The sequence below is a fragment of the Nansenia antarctica genome, assembly GCF_963989245.1.
Source record: "Nansenia antarctica genome assembly, chromosome: 6".
Lineage (NCBI taxonomy): Eukaryota > Metazoa > Chordata > Actinopteri > Argentiniformes > Microstomatidae > Nansenia > Nansenia antarctica.
In genome coordinates, this window is record NC_137676.1 from 19,949,894 (window position 1) to 19,975,512 (window position 25,619).

The following is a 25,619-nucleotide window of genomic DNA, read 5'->3' on the forward strand; positions in this document are numbered from 1 at the left end:
GTAGATCATCTGGATGCTATGTGTCAGTCGTGATGTACGGCTTATGCATGAGCTTTGTTCACCCAACGATAAATCTTCGGGGTTATGATGGGGAAAGATTTGATCGTAAACTCGTCCGATTTTTGACAGGCCTAGCGACTGTATGTGTCGAAGGTCTTGTCCGTTATACGTACGAAATGGTTTGAATCTGTTCCGGTTTATGTCCGTCCTCAGCAGGTGTGGTAGCTTAGTGTTTGTAATGGTAAACGACTGGTCTTTCTCCACCGCCATTTTGCTTAAGGTCGTTGCTACAAAAAAATAAACAAAAAGAATTAATCATCTACAGTCGTATATGGTTCTCGAGCCTAATGGCCCTGTTTCCGTAGCGTGAGGCGGCTTGATGGACATGTACACCCCCTGGACATGACGTTGGTATGTTGCTGGGTCTTACGCCCCAATCCCACCCTTAATGCTGAGTGCCAAGCAGGGAGGCATCGGGTAACAATCTTTGGTATGACTTGGCCGGGGATCGAACTCACGACCTCCCGATCTCAGGGCGTAGAGGACACTCTGAGCTGGTAAAAGAAGAAGGATTCAGTGAATAAACAAGAGTGTCCTCGTGTCTCCCCCAGCGCCGCCAGTGACTACAGGAAGAGGAGGAAGTCGGAGCCGTCGGTCAGTCAGCCCGGCGGACGGGCAGAGCAGCACGGTGGGGGGGGGGGCCAGGCCTCCCCTACGAAGGCTCTGGAGCCCTACAGGACCGGCATGCTGAGGAAACCCGCCGTTCACTCTTCACCCACGTCACCTTCTAGAGGCAAAGGTACACACACACACACACACACACACACACACATACACATGCATGCACACGCAAACACATGTACGCCGCACACACGCAGCCACACATACACAGACACACACACACACACACACACACATACCTTATACCCAGTTACATCTGACATCTCCTGTGGTGCTATCCTGAGGGGCTCTCCCAGGTCAGAGAGCAGAACTGTGGTCCCTACATTGTCCCTACAGACCCTACAGTGGTCCCTACAGTCCCTACAGACACCAGGAACCAGGATGTAATGTGAGCTAATATAGGAGTGTTATGTAAGAAAATACATTTGCGTTTACAGCTTATCTCTTCACAGCAACAGGCCAAAATGTCCAAAACTCATTGGAGGACAAGGTTTGAGGTTCCTCCCCTCTGATCTTCTGATCCGTAGTTGAGGTTGGCCCGTAGGATCGGTGTCGCTCGAGCAGTGCTGTCCCTGTACAACACCGTATCTGACGTCTTGATTTGATTTGATTTTTTATTTGATTTGATTTTTATTAGGAATTTACAATAGAATCATTTACGCATTATGACACTAAGTAATGTCCAGAGGATAACACTCGAAAGCATTATTTAAAACGCTTATTTCCAAAGCGGTCCTCGATCAGTCGTACCTCTGTCTGTACTACCCCACAACAAATGTACGACCCGTTCCTCTCCCTCTCTCTTCCTGTCTCTGTCCACCGCTGGTACCTTCGTGTGTTTGGCAGGAGAGAAATACTGTGTGTTCAGGTACTCAATATTCTGCCTCTTTCGCTCTCTTTCTCTTTTCACATTCCTCCCCTCCCCTCTCTATCTCTATTCCTGGTTAACCTCTCCTCCTCTCTTCCCTCTCTCTCTCCGCTCTCCACGCTGCGTCGGGACGTAAATCTATCGCCTGGGCCGGTCAGTCGGCGACGTGTACGACATCATGTACTCGCACGCTCTGAGCTCCGCGGGTTCCCCTTACCCGAGGTCCTGCCTCTCTCCTGCCCACCCCTACCCCCCTGCGCGCCGTCACCCCGACGACGACCCTGACGGCGGCGCGGACCCCCCCCCTCCCCAGCAGCAGCAGCGCTCCATCTGCTTCAAGAATGGCTGGCGGTCCAGCCGGCAGGACACCGGGACCACGTGGAGCAGCAGCATGGAGGACGGCCCAGCATCGTCAGGGAAACTCAAGTCACGCAGCTGCGACGACCTCCTTAACGACGGCCACGCACCGGGCACCGCTGGCAACAGCGCCACCCGCTCGGAGAGTGCCGGCTCGCTGCTGTGCGACGACGACAACAACGGCGACGACCCGTCGTCCAGCCAGCCGGCCTCGCTCTCGCTCTCGTCCGGCGGCCACCGCTCCCTGCCCCGCCCCAACACCCACCATCACCACCACCACCGGCGGCGGGCGGTCCACGACGCCCCGGGCTTCCTCAAGCTGTACCGCAAGATGCACCACATCGACCGCGCCCAACTGCTGCCCAGCGAGGTCATCCGCTCGGTGCGCGCCCGCATCCTGGAGCTGGAGAGCCAGCCGCACCTCCTCCTCCACCTCCACGGGCACGGCCACGGGCGGGGAGGAGGCGGCCTCTCCCCCTGGGCGCCCGGCGGCTCCTGGGGCCTGGAGGGGGTGCAGCGCGACGTGGTGCCGGCGCGTATCTCTGAGTACGAGCGGCTCATCCAGAAGTCCAAGTCCATGCCCAACCTGGGGGCGGACAGCGAGGCGCCGTCGGGGGCCACCACCCCGGGGGGGGAGTCCTCGTCCCGGGCGAGCAGCAGTGGAGGAGGGGGAGGGGGGGGAGGAGGAGGCGCAGGGAGCGGGGGGATGGGCGCCATGGGCTGCCCGACACGCCGTTTCTCCATCGAGTCGTTGCTGGAGGAGGACACCAACAACGGGGGAGGGGCGTCCCACCCCCACCCTCCCCTGGACCCCCGCCACCACCACGAGGCCCGCAGCCCGCCAGAGGGCCAGCCGCGCCTGGGCCCCGACCCGCCCCCCGCCAGCCTCCCCCCTCCTCCCCCCCACCACCACCGCCCGCATCACCACCACCGCCACTCGCGGGGCTGCCCGCCCCTCCCCCCCGCCGCCACCGGCACCGCCCTCCTCCCCCCCGACCGCGGTCGCCGCGGCGACCCCCCGGAGTACTCGGACAGCGAGCAGGACACGGTGGCGGCGGCGTCGGACCTCAGCGACCTCGCCCGGGCGGGGGAGGAGGAGGCCTCGTCCTTTTGCAGCGAGAGCGACCTGGACCGCTGCTCCCTCACCTCCTCCGAGTCCCTCTACGGCTCCTCCTCCTCCTCCCACCTCCGCCACCTCCGCCACCACCACCACCTCCACCGCCACCACCACAATGCCAGCCACCACCAGAGTGTGGTGGGCCAGAGCCAGGGCTACCAGCACCGCCACCTCATCAGCTCCTGCAAGGGCGGCTGCCCGGCCTCCTACACCCGCTTCACCACCGTGCTGCGCCACGAGCGGGAGCAGCGAGCACGCCAGGAGGGCCGCTGCCAGAGACCCCCCACCGCGTCGTCTCAGCCCCCCGGCCGCGCCCCCCCCCACCCCCAGGCGTCTTCCCGCCAGGCGTCTTCCCAGCCCCCCCCCCTCTCCCAGGACTCCCAGCAGGCCCTGTCCAACAAGCTGGCCTTCCTGGTTAGCCCCGTGCCGTTCAGGAGGAAGACGACGAACTCCTCCGCCGGCGGAGGAGGAGGAGGAGGTCACGGAGGTCACGGAGGTCGCGGCGGCGGACGGCGCAAGTCGAAAGAGGCGGTGTATGAGGCGCTGGACGCCGCCCTGAGGGACATCTACGAACACATCCGGGCCGAGCGGGGCCGCAGCGGGGGCGGGGCCAGGCTAGCCGACGACAGCATCCTCCGCAGGCTCCTGGCCGAGCTTCTGCCGGACGTGCCCGAGCGGAGCTCCTCGCTGCGAGGCCTGGCGCGGTGGAGGGGGGAGGGGGGAGAGGGGGGCGGACCGCCCTCCTCCAGTTCCTCGTACCCAGACGGGAGCCCTGTGACCACGGGGTACGGAGCGGACTCCTCCTCCTCCACGCCTCGGTTACAGTCACCGCTCAGCGCATGCTACGGTCACCACGCCGATGCGGCCAATAACAACAACTACAGCGAGGAGCAGGGCAACGGCGACGCACACTGCTACGCAGGTGCAACACACACACTTGTACACACACACATGCACGCCAACCATCGCCCTCCCTCCCCAAGTACTGCCTGTGTCCTCCCTCCCTCCCCCCAGCCATCACCTGCGCTCCATCCCTCGTCTCTGGTGACCAGCTCTGGGCTGACAGCCCCGTTAGTCACGGCCTCAAGACAACCAGGGACAGCATGACTCCTCCCCCCCCCCCCCCCCCCCATGCCCTCCATCTGTGGAAGCAAACGATTGTATTTCTTCTCCAGTTCTTTTTTGGGTTGGACTTGCTTATCCTTTTCATTTGTTTTGGTGTTTTTTTCTTCTTCTGTATTTGATCATTTCGCTGCTTGTTACTCCATATGTTGTTGTTTTCGATCCCCTTTGTCATTTCTTGTTGGATCATTTGTATGTAGGGTTTTTATTTATTTGGTAGTTTGGGGGAGTTTTATGGAGGTAGTTTGGTATGTACAGTATGTGCCTTGCTGATATAAGTTCATTCTCTTTATAAGTTATTGTTTCTGTTCCCTTGTGTGAAGTGCATGCGTCTGTCATATTGTGCCGCCAAAAACCTAATGTGTTTCCCTGGAAACGGAAATAAAACATGTGTTTTTTTTTGTCACTTCCTGCCCGTCCTCTCATTTCCAGGATGACATCACTCCCTCGAATGACATCACCTCCCACCCATTGAGTCAAACGACGGTGTCTGTGTGCATGCGTGTCCCGTCGCCACGGTAAGAGTGTGCTTGCTGACCCCTGACCCCTGTGCCTTCTCTTCCCCCCTACAGACCAGGAAGGAGGACGACACCCCCCCCAGAGCAGAAGACCCACCCCTGACAGAGAGGTAGCACAGACAACCAAGCTCTACCTCCCTCTCTCTCTCTCTTTCTCTCTCTTTCTATCTCTCACTTTACATCTCTGCTAGAAGCGTGAGTTTATTTGTCAGGGAACCACACAGCTTCCAACACAGTTGAACATAATTTGCATCTGGGCAGCAACACATCAACATAACAATGTGATTCCATCTGATTTAGTCTAATTTAGTATCATTTTACATCAAGCAAAGTAGTGCATCTCTATGCTATATAACGCATGCCTGTCTCTCCCCTTCTCTATTTATTCCTCCCTCAATCCTTTTCACCCCCCCCCCTCTCTCTTTCTCTCTCCTCCTGGTTTCCTAGGTGTCCCATAAGCAGATGACTCAACTCATTCTGTTCTCTCTCCTCCACCAGAAACAGCCTGCTAGAGCTATCTATGACTTTAAGGCCCAGTCGGCTAAGTGAGTAACCGTCGCCCGTGGTTACCCGAGCGCTGTGATGCACGTTGCGTGTTGCCACGAGACAGGAGACACAGGAACTGTGTAGCATGTCTGTCTCACCGCACACGACTACCACCCCAAACGTCGTACTGTCAAAAGGCAAACATACACTTTAGAGCATGACAGCCCATCTAACAGCTGCCATATCACTGCCTGACTTTCCCTTCCCTGTCGTTTTGTAAAGACAACATGAATGGCCCGATTAACCCCATTTGTGACACGGTCTGGTGAAAAGGTGCGCATGTCGGCAATTCTCAAATCGTGCAAATGACCAAAAAGCTTCTTTTTTTTTTTACATGTTTTATTATTTTTTTCATATTACAAAAGTGTTGAAGGGTTAGTCAATGTAACAACAGTTTTAGGATCTCTAAATACTTGTCATTTGTGAATTGGATTCACTCGATCATCTGCCATCCTGCTTCAGGCTACTGGGTTAGTGATAGTGATACATAGTGGCTTGTAAACAAACTTACGTTTTAGGATGTGTTCAAAAACAAGGACTGTGTGATCTAATTATGTGTAGTTATGTGTTTTTAGCATGTTGATGTTCTACAGCATCAGCATGTTGTGATGTGCTAAACATTCAACAAGATTCTTTCTTAGCTGCTAGCTAGCTATAATGCGATGGTAGCAAACACGTCTGTTTTGATTCAGAGCGTTTTTCTCCGGTATTTGGTTTGCGGTGTACCAACATTCAAATGAGCATATCTTCTTCAACTATTTTGACACATCATTTGAAAGCTTACAATCTGCACTTTCCTAAAAAACTGACCTTGCCCTACCTGGGGACATTTTCACCAGACCCTGTCACATTTTGTCAACATCAGAACCTCACCTCTGTCAGACTTGAGGCATGTGTGTCATGGTATACTGTGTAACGCTGAATATGTCCCATACCCTTTAAAAAAAAAAAGCATGGCTATAACAACTGGAGCACATTGGCTTTCTTGTGAAATAGGTACCAATCTTCATGTTGTCAGGGGGAGTTTGTGACTGCCAATGTGACTCCATTGCTACTGTATCGTTGCCCTTCATACAACATCATGTTGACAATGGCCATGACGGCCATGACGTGGAGCGTTCAAAGTCACGGCCCAAAATGGCCGTCATGTTTCTGTCAACCCTTTCCCTGACCCGAATTGGAGAAACGTGACAATACATTTTAACGTTGTTGACACACTCACTAGTCAAGCCAAAACATTGAGACTTACTTAATCCTCTTCGTTCCTTGAGGAACATATAGTAAGGCTGCGACTATCTGCCTCCCTCTGGTCCTATCTATATGTGTGTGTGTGTGTGTGTGTGTGACTGCGTTCCAGGGAGCTGACCTTTAAGAAAGGCGATGCCGTGAACATCGTCCGACAGATCGACAGTAACTGGTATGAGGGGGAGCACCGCGGACGCGTGGGGATCTTCCCCATCTCCTACGTGGAGGTGTGTGACGCTCGCGCACGTGTGTGTGTAGTCTGCTTTCTGTTTTTTGGAATTCACCTTTTGGATTTTCTATCTTGAGTTAAGCTTCTCTCTCTTCTCGCACACACGTGTATACTGTACACATCTCTCTCTCCTTTTTCTATCTGTTGCTCTCTCTCTCTGTCTCTCTGTCTCTCTCTGTCTCTCTCTCTCTCTGTCTCTCTCTCTGTCTCTCTCTCTCTCTCTGTCTCTCTCTCTGTCTCTCTCTCTGTCTCTCTCTCTGTGTGTCTCTCTCTCTCTCTGTCTCTCTCTCTCTCTCTCTGTCTCTCTCTCTCTCTCTCTCTCTCTCTCTCTCTTTCTCTCTGTCTCTCTCTCTGTCTCTCTCTCTTTCTGTCTCTCACTCACACAGAAGATGGCGTTGTCAGAGAAGCAGCGTCCAGCGAGGCCTCCCCCGCCCGCCCACGTCAGGGAGATCGGGGAGGCGGTGGCCCGCTACAACTTCAACGCTGACACCAACGTAGAGCTCTCTCTCAGAAAGGTACGGGGTCGGTGTGTGTGGGCCTATGGACATTTGCATGTTTACCGTTTAGCAGTCGCTGTTATCCAAATCGACTTACAATTAGCATTAGAACAGCCATACCTTTTTACCTACTAAAAGAGCCCTCTCTACAATGTTACGCTGCTATTTACACACATGTGCTAGTTGGCCGCTTGTAAATTAGCCTGCTTCCTACACAGAAAAACTGCTAAACAGCTTTATACCAGGCTTATCCTGATGTGATTTTGAAAATGTAAGGATACTGGGTGTTAGAACGCACATATCTAGGAAAAGTCATGAAAGGAGTGTCCTGAAATTTGACAATCACAATCTGGGTGCATAAAATGAGAATGCAGCCTCACCAAATCTCTTCTTTTGTACATGTGGTACACAGAGAAAACCAGCGTCAGAAGACCTGAGAGCTCTATTCGGCTGATATGCTAGCAAAAGGTGCCTTACTCGAGGATAGGTGCCTTACTATGTGCCTTACTCGAGGACACTCTAGTGGTGGTGTTTCCCAGGTGGGATTTGAACTCATGACCACCACTACACCAGATGTAGATGTGTGGGTGTGTGGGTGTGTGTGTATGTTCAGTGCAGATGTCTGTGTGTCGATAGGTGTGTGTTTGTGCGTCCGTGCATTTCCTGTGTTACCATGTGTGATTATTTTCTTTCCCTTGTGTATATGTATAAACGCTTGCCAGTGTGTTTGTTTCCATTTACTGAATTGTGTGTGTGTGTGTGTGTGTGTGTCCAGGGCGAGCGCGTGGTCCTGCTCAGACAGGTGGACCCCAACTGGTACGAGGGGAAGATCCCGTCCAGCGCCAAGCAGGGCATCTTCCCCGTGGCTTACGTGGACGTGGTCAAATGCTCTCCCTCCAAGAGCCCCGCTCCCCACCACAACGTCCACGACGTGCACGGTCACCATGGCAACCGGTCCCAGGGCTCTTCGCCCACCAAGGTAAGGGCTAGTAGGGCGTGGTGGTCATGGTGACACTTCCAGATGTGCTGCAGACAGAGAAGCCCTTCATTAACACTAGTACAGCTGTGCCTATTTCACCGACATAGTCTTTAGAATGGGAAGCTGCTACTGACACACAAAGACCACTAGATGGCGCCTCTTGTAAATTAGCCTGCCTCCTACATAGAAAGACTGGCAAATAGCTTTATACTAGCTTATCCTGATGTGATTTTTTAAAATGTAAGGATACTGGGTGGTAGAACGCACATATCTAGGAAATGTCATGGAAGGAGGGTCCTGAAATTTCATCGAGTGTAAAGATAGAATTTATTTTTTACTCGCTTGACCCCAATCGTGGCTCTGCTAGTGTCAAAGCCCCGCTCTGATTTGCCGTTTGTTTTCAATCAGGGAGTTTAGGATTCATGAATGTAATTGTGACTTACTTCAGGGTTGTTTCATTGACCTTCAGTTTCCCTCCGGAAACATTTTGAATTGAAGATGGTTTGAGCTTTTTCCGTCAGAGCTCTTCTGTACGCCGGGTTCGGCAGGGGCTCGGGAGGTAGAGCCGGCGGTCTAGAGATCGGCAGTTTGGCGGTTCGAACCCCGGCTGGCCGCGTGTCGAGGTGTCCTTGAACAGAAATTATTATTATTATGATTTGTGAGTGAGTGAGGGAGTACTTCTTGTGGAAAGTGTGTGTGTGTGTGTGTGTGTGTCTGGTCTGGTTATGGGCGTTTGAAGTCAACTTCTCTCTGGGTGTGTCAGTGTCCTATTCTCTCCTTGCTTCTCTCTCTCTCTCTCTCTCTCTGTCTGGAGCCATTCTACAGCGTCCCTCCACCCCCACCCCCTCCTCACCACCACCCCCACCTCCACCTCCAGGCTGTCACCAGCGAGTGGCTCTCCCTCACCCTGGCTCCCGCCTCCCCTCCCACGCCTCCCCCACTCCCCGCCAGCCTCCTCCCCTTCCTGAGTCGTGAGCCCAGGGCGAGCCCCCCCACACCCCCCAGGAGAGGCATGACCCCCCCGCCCCGAACCCTGTCACGAAGCTGGACCCCCCTGCTCAAACAAGGGCTGGTGGATGTCCACTCCTTTAAGGCGCTCCCTTTGTCCCCTCCTCCTCCCCCTCTCCCTTTGTCCCCTCCTCCTCCCCCTCTCCCTCTGTCCCCTCCTCCTCCCCCTCTCCCTCTGTCCCCTCCTCCTCCTCCTCCACCTCTCCCTTTGTCCCCTCCTCCTCCCCCTCTCCCTCTGTCCCCTCCTCCTCCCCCTCTCCCTCTGTCCCCTCCTCCACCTCTCCCTCTGTCCCCTTCTCCTCCTCCCCTTCCCCCTCTCCCTCTGTCCTCTCCTCCTCCTCCCCCTCTCACTCTGTCCCCTCCTCCTCCCCCTCCCCCTCTCCCTGACCCACCTTCATCACCCTCCTCCCCCGTACCGGACTCCTCCCTGGGATATGAGGGTGGGAGGGGCCTAGGAGACAATGGGTGGAGCTTAGGAGACAGTGAACGGACCCTACCACTGTACCCGACGGACAGAGGGGGGTTCTTCTGCACAGAGCCGTCCCCCCCGGCCTCCCCTACAGACGTCCCACCATGGTACAGGCCCCCCCCACCCCCTCCTGCCCAGCACCACCCCCAGACCCCCCTCCCCTCCCCCCACCCTCCCCTGAGGACCCTCCACCTCCAGGCTGTCACCAGCGAGTGGCTCTCCCTCACCCTGGCTCCCGCCTCCCCCCCCACGCCTCCCCCGCTCCCCGCCAGCCTCCTCCCCTTCCTGGGGAGTCGTGAGCCCAGGGCGAGCCCCCCCGCACCCCCCAGGAGAGGCATGACCCCCCCGCTCCGAACCCTGTCACGAAGCTGGACCCCCCTGCTCAAACAAGGGCTGGCGGACGTCCACTCCTTTAAGGCGCTCCCTTTGTCCCCTCCTCCTCCACCTCTCCCTCTGTCCCCTCCTCCTCCTCCTCCCCCTCTCCCTCTGTCCCCTCCCCCTCCCTCTTTCCCTGACCTCCCTCCTCCCCCTCCCCCTCCCCCTCCTCCTCTCCCTGACCCACCTTCGTCACCCTCCTCCCTCGTACCGGACTCCTCCCTGCGATATGAGGGTGGGAGGGGCCTAGGAGACAGTGGGAGGGGCCTAGGAGACCATGGGAGGGGCCTAGGAGACAGTGGGAGGGGCCTAGGAGACATTGAATGGACCCTACCACTGTATCCGGCAGACAGAGGGGGGTTCTTCTGCACAGAGCCGTCCCCACTGGCCTCCCCTACAGACGTCCCGCCGTGGTTCGGTCCAGGCGCTCAAACAGCCCCCTCCACGGACGAACCCCCCTCTCTCCGGTGGAAAATGGAAGATCCCTACGATCAGTTACTGTCTATGATCCTGGACGACTCAATAACCAAGGAAGCCGGGGGGGCTGTGCATTTGTCTCCAGCCAAATCCCAACCTACGGCATCCGCCGACGAATCAGATCGCGGGGTCGGGCCAGAGGTCGAATCGCATAGGTCAGCGGTGGAACGCCCTCCCGTCGTCACATCTGCCGACGAATCACAGAGCAGAGTTCGGCTAGAGCGTCGTAGGCCGGCGGCCACGGAGCCCCGGTCGATTACGCGGGACGATCAATCGGAAGCTGCGAACGGACGGCAGACGGAGCCCCATTGCCCAGTCACGGAAACAGGGACGGGATTTCCAGAGTTGTTCATCCAGGAGGAGGAGGAGGAGGAGGAGGCCCGGGAAGAGGAGGATGAGGAGGAGAAAGAGGAAAGCGAGAAGAGAGGGATGGCTATAGAGAGGGGTGCCACGGTCACAGCGGGCCTCGCTGACGGGCTTGAAGCCGAGGTAGAAGCATTCTGCGTGGGCATGCTCGCCTTAACACGCTCCAGTGTGTCCAAGTTCCCCATTAGTTTAAATATTTATGATATCTAGCAATAGTCACGTTCTAATGCTTTGGTCCTCATATCGGGATCCGATGTAATGATCAGGCTTTTCTTTCGAAAAATACATTTCACATTTCAGCGTTGTTGAAAATCAATGACACATCGCTAGTCAACTAACACAGCTCTTTGTGTGAGTTTGTGTTGTGATTCTCAACAACGTTGAAACGTAGTTCCGTGTTTCAAAAGAAAAGTCGGAACATTGATTGGTTGCCGACATGAGGACAAAAAAGAGTGAAAAAAAAGAAGCAAATCTAACCTCTAAATGGTATAAAGTTAAACATGACACATTTCATCACATTTTAAAGCAAGATACATTTTTATTTAGAACTTTTTACAGTTTTAAAATAAGAAAACAAGGAAAAAGGTCTTGTGCAAAAGTCTGAGAACCCTGTCAGCTAGTACTTTGTAACTCCTCCTCGGACAACTATAACAGCTTGCAAACACTTCCTGTAGCCAGCTAAGAGTCTTTACATTCTTGTTTTGGGAAATTTTCTCCATTCTTCCTGGCAGAACACCTCTAGCTCAGAAATATTCTTCAGCCTTCTTGCATGCATGGCATGTTTGAGATCCGTCTTTCCTCCAGGTACTTAATGGTTGATTTTGAGGTATGCTTCGGGTCATTGTCTTGCTGGAATACCCAACCTCTCTTCAACTTCAATTTCTGGACTGACCGGCACAATATTGCCTGTGCCCCCGGCTGCTACACAACCCCAAAGTATAATGGCTTCATGCTTAACAGTTGGCAAGGTGTTCTTCTCTACAAATGCTTCATCCTTTTTTCTCCTCCTTTTTTGGTTGTGGCCTTTTGCATACTTCAGATAGTTAATTTTGTGTTGAGGTCATAGGAAAGGCTTCTTTCTGGCAACTCTGCCATGTAGGTCTTTGTTGTTTAAGGTACGCTGTATTGTTGTGATCTGTGGGTTCTTCTGAGCATTTCTCATCAGATCTCGGGCCATTCTATCTGAAATTGTTCATGGTCTTCCAGATCATGCCTTGACTTCAATTGTTCCATTTATTTTCCATTTTCTGATGATACTGTATATCTGACAGTGGAAATGGGTAGTTTGAAACATTGCAAGAGCCTTTTCCTTGATTGTGGAAGTGAACTATCTTGATTCTGACATCCTTGGACAACTGTTTAGAGGATCCCATGGTTTTTAACACCAGACACAACAGCCTCCGCAGTCGGACACTTTAGAAGGCATGGAGTTACTTCAGAATATATAGTTCAACCCTGGAATTATATTCACCTGACTCATTGAAGCCCGAACAAGTAAATCACCTTGAATGAATGAATGAATGGTCTTTATTGTCATTGCTATAGTACAGGTACCAAACAACGAAATTTGGGAGGGGTGGCTCCCCTGGTGCTAGGAAAGAAAAAAAGAAACTAAAAAAACAAGAAGGGAAAGGAGCTGGTTTACATAAATAAAGGCTATGTACACTATCCACTATACTATACTGTACAGATAAAACGACTAGGGTTGTCATATTGCACATAGTGTTATTGCACATTCATTTAAAGTGTCGCAGTTTGCAGGCTTGAAATGTACACATTTGTGCCTCAGCACTACACCTGATTTTTTCAATCCAGCAGCTGCCATCAATCCGTCCAGACTGTCCAGGGCCCAGAACCTAGTTCTTTGCTGTGTTCAGGGCCTGGATGGCCCTGGGGTAGAAGCTGAGCTTCAGTCTGTTTGTCCTTGCGGCCATGGTCCTGTACCGCCTTTTCGAGGGCAGCCGGGCAAAGTGTTCGTACCCAGGGTGGGTTGGGTCTCTGGAGATCTTGGAGGCCTTCCTGAGGCAGCGTGTGTTGTACAGCTCTTCCAGAGAGGGGAGGGGGGCGCCGGTGATCTTCTGGGCTGTTCTCACGACTCTCTGTAGCGCATTTCTCTCTGCGGTTGTGCAGCTGGAGAACCAGTTGCAGATGCAGTAGGTGAGGATGCTCTCCACTGCGCCGCGGTAGAAGGCCACCAGTATCTCCTGCTTGTTGTGTTCCTTCCTGAGGACTCTCAGGAAGTAGAGCCGCTGTTGTGCCTTCTTGATGGTGGCTGCTGTGTTGTTCTTCCAGGACAGGTCATCCTGTATGTGCACCCCCAGGAATCGGAGGGTTGAGACTCTCTCCACGCTCTCTCCGTCGATGAGCAGGGGCTGGACCTCAGATCTTTTCCTCCTGAAGTCCACGATGATTTCCTGGGTCTTTGACTGGTTCAGCAGCAGGTTGTTAACCTTGCACAGCTTGCTCAGCTGCTCTACCTCATCCCTGTACGCCGCCTCGTCCCCCCCCGAGATGCAGCCCACCACGGTGGTGTCGTCTGCAAACTTTACGATGGAGTTTCTGGGGTGGACGGGGGTGAAGTCGTAGGTGTAGAGGTTGTAGAGGATGGGGCTTAGCACGCAGCCCTGGGGGGACCCAGTGCTGAGTCTGAGGGCTGTGGAGGTGTGGGAGCCCACCCGCACCCTCTGGGGGCGGTCGGACAGGAAGTCCTTGATCCATGCACATATAGAGTGTGATAGTCCCAGGTCTAGTAGTTTGGTCACCTTGGTCTGGGCCTTAGTAATCATCTTCTCAAAAGGTAACAAAGAATAATCCAAAAGGGTTCCTAAACTTGCACAGGGCCCTTTTCCTTTTTTTTATCATTTAAAAACTCAGAAAAATGAAAAGAAAAAGAAACCTTCCTTTAAAATGTGTAGAAAGGTGTCATGTCTAACTTTGGAGAAGTGTGTTCAGGTTTGTTCAGGTTTGTTCAGGTTCAGGTTTGCTTTCAATCACATGGAGATTATTTAAACCAGGGGTGCCCACATGTTTGCACCCCACTGTAATATCTTACTTCTTTTCTTTTTTTTTTTACTTCAAGTTTTGAACCTAACAGTTTTTTGGTTAGTTTTTTTGTAAAGAATGATGAATGAAAAAATAATGAATGTATTAGCATTAGCACTGTTGATTCAGCTTAAGGTTTGAGGCAATGTCAGGACGACTAGTCGGTGACGTCGCTTTGCTTTCCAGACACCCTCGCCGCGCGACCCCCCCGTGTGCTACTCGACACACATGCCCCGTGCCCTCCCTTCACCTCCTCCCACCTCACCCCTCCCTACCTCTCCCCCCTCCTCTCCTACCCCTGTCTCTCCCCCCTCCTCTCCTCCCCCCACCTCACCCCTCCCCACCTCTCCCCCCTCCTCTCCTCCCCTTGTCTCTCCCCCTCCTCCCCCCTCCTCTCTTCCCCCCATCTCACCCCTCCCCACCTCTCACCCCTCCTCTCCTCCCCATACCTCTCCCCCTCCTCCCACCTCTTCTCCTCCCCCCATCTCACCCCTCCCTACCCCTCACTCCTCCTCTCCTCCCGCTGTCGCTCCCCCTCCTCCCCCCTCCTCTCCTCCCCCTACCTCTCCCCCTCCTCCCCCCACCTCACCTCTCCCTACCTCTCACCCCTCCTCTCCTCCCCCTGTCTGTCCCCCTCCTCCCCCCTCATCTCCTCCCCCCACCTCACCCCTCCCCACCTCTCCCCCCTCCTCTCCTCCCCCTGTGTCTCCCCCTCTTCCTACCTTGCCCATCCCTTCCTCACAGCAGGCGCTCCCCTCTCTCCCTTCTTTCCTCCCCCCCTCCCACTCTCCTCCCTCTCCCCCTCTCCCTCCCTCCTCCTCCCCTCCTCCCATACCTCCCCCAGAGCCTAGATCTCCTAAGGTGAAGGTAAACACACTGCCTGTGCTCGGAGAGTGAGGGTGACAACCCCCTGATTTGTGTGTTTATGTACCCTCCGGTTCCTACCACATGCAGGACTGTGTGTGTGTTTGCGTGTGTGTGTGTGTGTGTGTGTGTGTGTGTGCGTGTGTGTGTGTGTGTGCGTGCCGGTGATAACCGCTGTGGTGTGAGACTCTTTGCAGTGGTTGGGTGATTGCACACAGAGTCTATCCGATTGTTAAGTCGTGACGTGTTTCCGGGTCCAAAGTTGGCTGAGGCGCTGTCTTCGAAATGCCGCAATATTTAAATATATTTATATAGCGCTTTTGCGAGGCTCAAATACCCTGACAATATGGGGAAAACGGGAAAGTGCTGTGTCCCTTGTTGTATGAATAGATCCGAGTCTAAAAAACAATTAAACTGTCATTCTACCGCTGTAGTACACTGGTATTCTCGTGCGGAGAATTTCTGGTTTGGACCCGGAAATTGCAAAACGTCACGTTTGACGTCAGACTTAACAAGCGGATGGAACTAACACATGTTTGTTCTTAAGAGTGTAGTGAGTAGGAAATACCATACAGTATGTGCCAAGCAACTGGTGTATGTGTGTGTGTGTGTGCGCGTGTGTGTACGTGTGTGTGTGTGTGTGTGTGTGTGTGTGTGTGTGTGTGTGTGTGTGCGTGTGCGTGTACTGTATATGCAAAGAGTATGTGTGCATGCGTGGGCTTTAATGACTTGACTTGCTGTATACATGAACGTTTACCATCTGTCTCTCTGTATACATGAACATTTACCATCTGTCTCTCTGTATACATGAACGTTTACCATCTGTCTCTTTGTATACATGAACGTTTACCATATGTGACAGGGCATGGTTAAAAATTCCGCAACTAGGGCAAAATAATGTTTCAGTTTTTTCCAGATTATGAAAGGGTAGACTGTAAACTTTAAAATGACGTGTCATACATTGAAATCTGAAACAAGTTGAAGAAGTCATGGATATTTGAATGTTGATACCCCCTGAACCACCGTACTGAGATATCCAGCCTAAAAAAAAATCACGTTTTTCACAGAGGTAATGGGTGGGAACAATAGCAGGTTAACTCCACCCTAATCACTCCCTCAAGACAACCACACCCTCAAGACAACCACTCCCCCATTACAATACCTGTCATTATCTACCTGTCATCTGTCAGTGGGCTTGTCAGCTAACCCTCAGGAAACTAAATTGCAGGGCTGACACGTTTAAATAGCTCCACCGCTGGGTGCTGGTAGGCAAACTGGTTAGTAGTCGCTCTGTATGTAGAGGGCTGCAAGGGAATTTTCCTGGCTACATAGTGTACAGGTTTTTTACTTTTGGCTGCTTGCGGCTCTGTCAGTATGTGAAGCGCATTGAGTTGCATCAATACAAATAATACGCTATACAAATAAAATGTGATTTGATTTGATTTGATTATAGTCCATAAAGCATCTAGTGGGACTTCGGCGTAGTTCCTTCCCATCCCATCTGGGCATTAAAGCTGTAATAAAAAAAGAAGACAGTACATTTAAAATGATTGCCCACTGTTACCAACACCACTTTTACGAAATAGCCTACTACTATCTTCATAAAATAGAATTGCTTATACAATGACAATGACAAATACCTGAAGTGCTGGTGACTCTCATCAAGGTGTCATCTCTCAGAACCTCTCACCTCCTCATTCTGTAACACAAATTTCAGGTCAGAGGTGTAAACACTTCTCTAGTGTCGGTTTTCCATAGACTCAGTGTACTGTACTTGTACTGAAGTAGGCTAGTGAAATCATTTCAATTCACAGTATTATTCTACAGAAAATATACATATCAATGAATTAATCATTATTTTTGATTCCACATAACATTACCGTTCATTACAAAAGCATTTACTTTTTCTACAATCTATTACATCTCTAACAAAGCTAGCTAGCTAGCTAACAAGCTAACACTTGTTTGGCTAGCTGGTACACACAAACACACTAAAATGGTGCATGAAACATACGGTACAGTATGTTGCATGTTTAGTAGGTCTGCAACAAATGTATTTATTCATTATGTTTTATCTTTGACAACGTATTTCTTCCTCCCACCATCTCATTAGTTTTGTAGAGGGGTGGCATAGTTGTGGTGAGCAGTTTCAGTGGTCTGATAACTGATGCTAACAACGGGGCTATCTACCTTACTCGCAAAACAACAAATAACTGTTTGGCTATCCTAAGTAAACAACACAAAATCCAAGTAAACAACACATGTAACTCACTAAAACTTACCCAAGAACACAGCAGAAGGTCTGTCTGCAGACGACTGTCCCATGAAAGTGAAGTGGAGATCAATGTCTGACATTCCGTTGTCATCTGTCATCGTCAGATTCGGAGTTCGGAGTTCCCGTTATGTATAGTCCAATATGAAGGAGTTCATTAATTGCCCACTGTCGATATTTCTGCCTGCTTATGAAATTCTGTTGATAGCATTAGCGAGAGCAGCCTCCATCTTGTAAACTCGTCAACAAACGCAGGTGGCTCTTTACATACAGCTGGGGTGGGCGTGGTTACACACACTGCCACACTAATACGAATAATACCCCCCACCCGACTTTGCTAACTAAATGTAGGTATTTAGTGAATGTAAAACTGTTGGATATGATATCAAGTGGGTTCTTCATCGCTTCGTTTGTCGTCCTATGTCAAAAACCGGAAATATGTTTACCATATGTTTACCATACATTTACCATATGTTTACCATACATTTACCATATGTTTACCATATGTTTACCATACCTTTACCATACATTTACCATATGTTTACCATACATTTACCATATGTTTACCATACATTTACCATACGTTTACCATACGTTTACCATATGTTTACCATATGTTTACCATACATTTACCATATGTTTACGATACATTTACCATACGTTTACCATATGTTTACCATATGTTTACCATACATTTACCATATGTTTACCATACGTTTACCATACATTTACCATACATTTACCATACCTTTACCATACCTTTACCATACCTTTACCATACGTTTACCGTACGTTTACCATACGTTTCTCTGTGGTAAACTTGGCTGTCACGGTGTTGGTTCTGGTTCCAGACGGTTCTGAAGGAGGATGTGGTGGTGCAGGGCAAACCGCCCCGCAGCCCTGTCACCGCCCGGAGCTCCTGCCTGTCGCCCGTAAGAGGTCGAAGGGTAGGGGGCGTGTCCTGTTCTCCTCAGCCTATAGTGTGACACTAGCAGCAGTGCAGAGTGGGAAACGGAGTCCCTCTCTAACACTTAGTACCCCGAGTCTCCCCTGCGGCTGCCCTCCATGTTTAACGCATGCTACTGCAACGCTCGCTGTGTTAGCCGTGTTAGCTGTGTTAGCTGTGCTAGCATGCATTGTTTTGTTTTTTATCCCGGTGGGAGAGATTGAGACAAAGGAATGGATTTGGGACTTTGCTTCATGGACACACTCATAATGTGTAGTGTGTGTGTGTGTGTGTGTGTGTGTGTGTGTGTCTGGTGTCATCCAAAATAAACCACAGAACACAATGTAAAAATAACTGTGTGTGAGGGGATTCCCCCTGCAGTGGATTAAGATACCGAAAATGACAGTTTTTATCAACCGTACGCAATTTGCTATACTTACGCTTTCTGTTCTCTCTTTCTTTCTCCTTCTTTCTTTCTTTCTTTCTTTCTCTTCTCTTCTCTTTTTCTCTCAGCGGTTTGTGCAGGATGCGCTCCATGGTGGAGGAGACCCGTAAGTCCCACTATAAGACCCAGTTATCATCACCATCATCAGTATCTATTATAGTCTCGCGTAGCCATACCAAGTCATACCAAATCAGATCAAATCACATTGTTGTCACACCTCCTTTGGAAGTCTGGTGAGTTTTAGATGGGCCGAGCAATGTGAGTATGTGCTCACAAATCTGATTACCGGCTTGTAACAGCGAAATGAAACAGAAACAAATTGTGTGTTGTCAGAAGTGTACTCTGACAGAAGTGTACTCTGTCACCCAGAAGTGTACTCTGTCACCCAGAAGTGTACTCTGTCAGAAGTGTACTCTGTCACCCAGAAGTGTACTCTGTCACCCAGAAGTGTACTCTGTCAGAAGTGTACTCTGTCACCCAGAAGTGTACTCTGTCAGAAGTGTACTCTCTCACCCAGAAGTGTACTCTGTCAGAAGTGTACTCTGTCAGAAGTGTACTCTGTCAGAAGTGTACTCTGTCACCCAGAAGTGTACTCTGTCACCCAGAAGTGTACTCTGTCAGAAGTGTACTCTTGTCACTCAGAAGTATACTCTGTCAGAAGTGTTCTCTGTCAGAAGTGTACTCTGTCACCCAGAAGTATACTCTGTCAGAAGTGTTCTCTGTCAGAAGTGTACTTTGTCACCCAGAAGTGTACTTTGTCACCCAGAAGTGTACTTTGTCAGAAGTGTACTCTGTCACCCAGAAGTGTACTCTGTCACCTAGAAGTGTACTCTGTCAGAAGTGTACTCTGTCACTCAGAAGTGTACTCTGTCACCTAGAAGTGTACTCTGTCAGAAGTGTACTCTGTCAGAAGTGTACTCTGTCACTCAGAAGTGTACTCTGTCAGAAGTGTACTCTGTCACTCAGAAGTGTACTCTGTCAGAAGTGTACTCTTGTCACTCAGAAGTGTACTCTGTCAGAAGTGTACTCTGTCACCTAGAAGTGTACTCTGTCAGAAGTGTACTCTGTCACTCAGAAGTGTATTCTGTCACTCAGAAGTGTACTCTGTCAGAAGTGTACTCTGTCAGAAGTGTACTCTGTCACTCAGAAGTGTACTCTGTCAGAAGTGTACTCTGTCACACAGAAGTGTACTCTGTCAGAAGTGTACTCTGTCACCCAGAAGTGTACTCTTGTCACTCAGAAGTGTACTCTTGTCACCCAGAAGTGTACTCTGTCAGAAGTGTACTCTGTCAGAAGTGTACTCTGTCACTCACAAGTGTACTCTGTCAGAAGTGTACTCTGTCACCCAAACTGAGATATTTGGCCAGGCGTCACTCATCAGAATTCTACAATCTGTTTGGGTCTATTATGTTATGTACATAACATCATTATCATCATCACATCAACATCATCATTATCTATTATATATGGCAGAGATTTCTGGCTAATGTTTCCTTCATAGCAAAACACATCTGATGTTGATAATCTGACTCTTGAATATAATGTCACTCAGAAGTGTACTCTGTCAGAAGTGTACTCTGTCACTCACAAGTGTACTCTGTCACTCAGAAGTGTACTCTGTCACTCAGAAGTGTACTCTGTCAGAAGTGTACTCTGTCACTCAGAAGTGTACTCTGTCAGAAGTGTACTCTGTCACTCAGAAGTGTACTCTGTCACCCAGAAGTGTACTCTATCACCCAGAAGTGTACTCTGTCAGAAGTGTACTCTGTCACCTAGAAGTGTACTCTGTCAGAAGTGTACTTTGTCACCCAGAAGTGTACTCTGTCACACAGAAGTGTACTCTGTCAGAAGTGTACTCTGTCACTCACAAGTGTACTCTGTCAGAAGTGTACTCTGTCACCCAAACTGAGATATTTGGCCAGGCGTCACTCATCAGAATTCTACAATCTGTTTGGGTCTATTATGTTATGTACATAACATCATTATCATCATCACATCAACATCATCAGTATCTATTATATATGGCAGGGATTTCTGGCTAATGTTTCCTTCATAGCAAAACACATCTGATGTTGATAATCTGACTCTTGAATAGAATGTGTACTTGTCCATATTTAGTACATGGCAAATAGAAAAAAATGAAAAAAGTTACATTCTAGTATAGAGAATAGAGAGAGAGATATACAGTATATGACCAATGATCATTACAACTCACTGATACATACTCTCAACATGAAGACAACATGAAGACAACAACAACATGACCCAGGGACAAAGGTGACCTCACTCACTGAACCCCGGGACAAAAGAACTACCTCAAACGATTCCCTTTATACAATCCTGAACACCACAGCATTGAAAACCAGGAGCCATTGATAAGGACCAGCCAATCACCATTCATCTTATTGATCTTAACTCATGACATCACAGATTTGACACCTCAAGACATTTCCCTCTGTCATTATCATCATCACATCAACATCATCATCATCACATCAACATCATTATCATCATCACATCAACATCATTATCATCATCACATCAACATCATTATCATCATCACATCAACATCATCATCATCACATAATTATCATCATCATCACATCAACATCATCATCACATCAACATCATTATCATCATCACATCAACATCATCATCATCACCATTATCATCATCATCATCACATCAACATCATCATCATCACATCAACATCATTATCATTATCACATCAACATCATCATCATCATCATCATCATCAACATCATCACATCAACATCATTATCATCATCACATCAACATCATCATCATCATCATTATCATCATCATCATCATCATCATCACATCAACATAATCACATCAACATCATCATCATCATCATCACATCAACATCATTATCATTATCACATCAACATCATCATCATCATCATCATCATCATCACATCAACATCATTATCATCATCATCATCATCATCAACATCATTATCATCATCACATCAACATCATTATCATCATCATCATTATCACCATCACATCAACATCATTATCATCATCATCATCATCACATCAACATCATCATCATCACATCAACATCATCATCATCATCATCATTATCATCATCACATCAACATCATCATCATCACATTATCATCATCACATCAACATCATCATCACATCAACATCATTATCATCGTCATCACATCAACATCATCATCATCACATCATCAACATCATCACCATCATCACATCAACATCATTATCATCATCACATCAACATCATTATCATCATCACATCAACATCACCATCATCATCACATCAACATCATTATCATCATCACATCAACATCACCATCATCATCATCAACATCATCACATCAACATCATCAACATCATTATCATCATCATATCAACATCATCATCATCACATCAACATCACCATCATCATCACATCATCATCATCATCATCATCACATCAACATCATTATCATCATCACATCATCATCATCACATCAACATCATTATCATCATCACATCAACATAATTATCATCATCCCATCAACATCACATCAACACGCTGCAGTGATCAAAGCTCCAGCTCCTTACGGGCCACCTTCCCTCCCCACCTCATGTCTGTCCTCCCCCCCTCCTCAGATACAGATACAGATACAGAATACAGAATACTTTATTTATTCCCGAAGGGCAATTCAGGTTCCACAGTTCATGGCCACCAATCATGCACCATCACACAACAACACACTCATCACTGGAGCTCAGCACCCAGTCCACGGTTCACAAGTCCGACAGTTCAAGCTTAAGAACAGTTCAATAAATACATAAAAAGTGCACACGTTTACAATTCAAGTTTAACCACAGATTCAAGGATGCAAAACAAAAGTGCATAAAGTGCATAACAAGTAACAAGGAGCATAGGAGATGGCAGGACCCCCTCTTTCCCTGCTGGGTCTGCTCATTTGGCATCCGAATGGCTGAAGGAATAAAATATTTGGCGTAGCAGTTTGTCCTTCTGTGGGGCGCCTGATAGCGCCGTCCTGATGGCAGTAGCCTGAATTCACTAGACAGGACATGGTGTTGTAGGGCGATAAGTCCTCACTCTGTCCCGTGTGCCTCTCCCCAGGTTCCAGGCTCTGTACAACTATCTCCCCCGCAATGAGGATGAGCTGGAGTTGAAGGAGGGCGACGTGGTGGACGTGATGGAGAGGTGTGACGACGGATGGTTTGTCGGTGAGGAAAGCAGGGGGCTCGATTTAGGAACACCGGAGTTAGTCACTGAGGTGACTTAACAGTTTACGAACTGTGTCGTCGACCTCCGCAGATCTGCGCTACATCAAGCATGTGTTGTTTTTTTTTAAAGGAGTTCAAGCAGGGGTGATTTTTGGAATAGACTGGTAAAAGTGCAATATGGCACAATATCAATGTCATACTCCCCTTTCACCAGTAGATGGTGCTCAAGATCCTTGATGTGTTGTCGTCCTCTGGCATGAACCTGAACACACACACACACACACACACACTTCCCCTCCCTTCCACCCCGGAAAAGTCCACTTAATCTACGGTATATATCGTCCACAGCTGTGTAACAGGCTGCAGTATCGTCAACTATAAACTGATTGCACCAGAGAATTTTGTTTCTTGTAACAACCTCTTCACAATCCAGCCGTTTAGCAGTGGTTTCTTTCTACACTGGGCGAGACGTAGCCATAGTTGGAGTAGGATGTTAATTGCCAGCGGTGGGTGACTGTTAGACTGCAGACACTAGATACAGACACAGTCGCAGAAAAGCTCCACTTCACACAGCCCCCTGGCTCAACCTTCTATGGGATTGTTGTTGTATTATTGAACAAACGTAGAATTGAAGACAAGAGTCAAAAGAATTGTGTTCTTGTAACCAACTACTTACAGTGGTCAGAAATGTTTTGGACATTCCATGTGCAGTCATATTCCATATGAATCATATAGTTAGAACTGATCATGGACTGTTTAAAAAAATTATAATCACACCAGCCATTTGTGTCAGTGTGGGTGTCCATATAGTGAAGAGGCATTCATGTTGTTAGTGTTCTGTCCACCATGTAAACCTGTTATTTAACAACGTCATATCCTCACACTGCACCCAGCACTAAGCCGGCAAGTTGAACTTCCAGCTAAACCCAACACTAGAACAGCCATGAGGGGTCATTTGTGAGTAAAGAAAATGTTTACATATCTTTGCACTCGATCAAATTTCAGGACCCTCCTTTCATGACTTTTCCTAGATATGTGCGTTCTACCACCCAGTATCCTTACATTTTCAAAATTAGGATAAGCTAATATAAAGCTATTTTTACGTTTTTCTATGTAGCTAATTTACAAGCGGCCAACTAGTGGTCGTTGTGTGTAAATAGCAGCTCAGCATTGTAAATACTATGGTCATTTAACCCCCGATGCGGCTCTTTTAGTAGGTGAAAAGGCACGGCTGTTCTAGTGTTAAAAGCCACTGACCTTGTGTACTCTCTCTCTTTCTCCCCGCCTCTCTCCCTCTCTCCCTCTCCATCTCTCCATCTCTCTCTCTCAATCTGTTTGTTTGTCAAAGGGACGTCTCGGCGGAGCAAGCTGTTTGGAACCTTTCCAGGAAACTACGTCAAGCAGCTATATTGACGATCCCCGATCCTCCCGTCCCCCAGCATTCTTCAAGAGCCCCTTACATCCGTCTAGCACAACGCCCCCTGTTGGAGACTCTTATACGACCCCTCTGTGGAAGGTCTACCTACGGAGGGTCTACCAAGGGCCAACAAAGCTTCACACAGAACAGTTTTAGCTCTAACTAGCCAACTTTACAGAAGACTATTCCACTAGCAAACCTTGTTCTTTTCTTAGTTACCAAGGCAACCGACCTTTCTATTCCAGCCAATGAACCTAGTCTCTCCGATACTTCGGGGGGAAGATACAAAAAAAAGAAAGAAAAGATGGCTACCGTTAAGTGTTGACAAAATGAGCAATGGCAGGAAGCAAACCCAGGAAGTGTTTTTTTTTACTTTTTAGTGTTTTTTTTCTGCTTTTATATTTAATAGATATGGTTTCCCCCCTATTGCGCAATAACATGGTGATTATGTACTGTGGGTTCAGATTGGCATGGAAAAATTAGGAGCAATAATAATAATACTGATTGCCAATTACGCCATGTTGTTGGCCATCTTGTTGAACCATGAACCATGCGTTTTGGACGCATCCCATCTCACTTTTGTTCCGTGTTGAACCAATAGAGAGGCCCCTCTAATCTGAGCGAGGGGTAGGATTTCCAGAGCAGAATTCGAACACGACATCACAATATTTACAGCATCCTGATGTTAATATATATATCATAATGGAGATGGAAGGGCCCATTGCCCAGCCATGCGCTCTATTAGCAGTAGAGGAATACTGCGCTGGCAAAACTACAGCATACCTGTGACAAATAGGGATGCAATCACTCCTCTCATTTGATTTCTCCCACTGTTCTGTAAGAACAAGTGCATTTGGACTTAATATATATATATATAATATGCATAAATGCATAAATTAAAATACACATTTGTAGGATTTAGGATTTGTTTTCCGATTTTAACAGGATTGATGGGCTCATGTGGCATTTCTACGAGAACACACTGGATTTTACAACTGAGAGCTGAATGTTAACGGATTACTGTATTCGGGGGTTTGATACCATTGAAACAATGTACTGTATGCAAAAAAAGCAGCCCACTTTTGTATTTAAAGGTGTTTATAATGGGGGAAAAGTATTGATTATTGAGTATTGGATATTGATAAGACGTCCTCTAGATGTCGCCGTCCATAGATAACGAGTCAACACTTTCATTGCGTGCTTTGTGTACTGTCTTCTTGTTGGAGTGAACAGATTGAGTGGCCTAAAGTGAAGTGTCTTTTTATTTGATTCATTTCAGCCACAGCGAAGCCCCTGAAGATGTCTTTTTCTGAGGTTTCCGTATTTGGAGATTGGTGTTGAAACTAGGGATGCACGATATGCATTTTTTCCAACCGATACCGATAACCGATGTTTACCTGCTTCTCGTGGCCGATAACCGATATGATAACCGATTATGAGAACAGATATAATTTCACAGTTGATAACCTGTAGTTCATGCACACCTGAAGGTAAGAAAGGCTGTCATCCAGGAAACCGGAAACAAATGCTGCTAACAGCT

At 48.8% G+C, this 25,619-nt stretch overlaps 1 protein-coding gene across 1 annotated transcript in view; it reads left to right on the plus strand.

Moving 5' to 3' along the window:
- Positions 1–24,075, plus strand: part of sorbs2a (sorbin and SH3 domain containing 2a) — a gene marked incomplete at both ends in the record, with an annotated part of 103,884 nt that extends 79,809 nt beyond the window's left edge. The window contains 11 exons of the mRNA XM_080534286.1: positions 612–799; positions 1,708–2,786; positions 2,931–3,945; positions 4,718–4,773; positions 5,111–5,208; positions 6,567–6,681; positions 7,070–7,198; positions 7,956–8,159; positions 18,492–18,529; positions 22,556–22,662; positions 24,011–24,075. Of these exons, the coding sequence (XP_080390412.1) occupies positions 612–799; positions 1,708–2,786; positions 2,931–3,945; positions 4,718–4,773; positions 5,111–5,208; positions 6,567–6,681; positions 7,070–7,198; positions 7,956–8,159; positions 18,492–18,529; positions 22,556–22,662; positions 24,011–24,075 (3,094 nt within the window). The remainder of the gene's footprint in view (positions 1–611; positions 800–1,707; positions 2,787–2,930; positions 3,946–4,717; positions 4,774–5,110; positions 5,209–6,566; positions 6,682–7,069; positions 7,199–7,955; positions 8,160–18,491; positions 18,530–22,555; positions 22,663–24,010) is intronic.
- Positions 24,076–25,619: the final 1,544 nt, after the last annotated feature.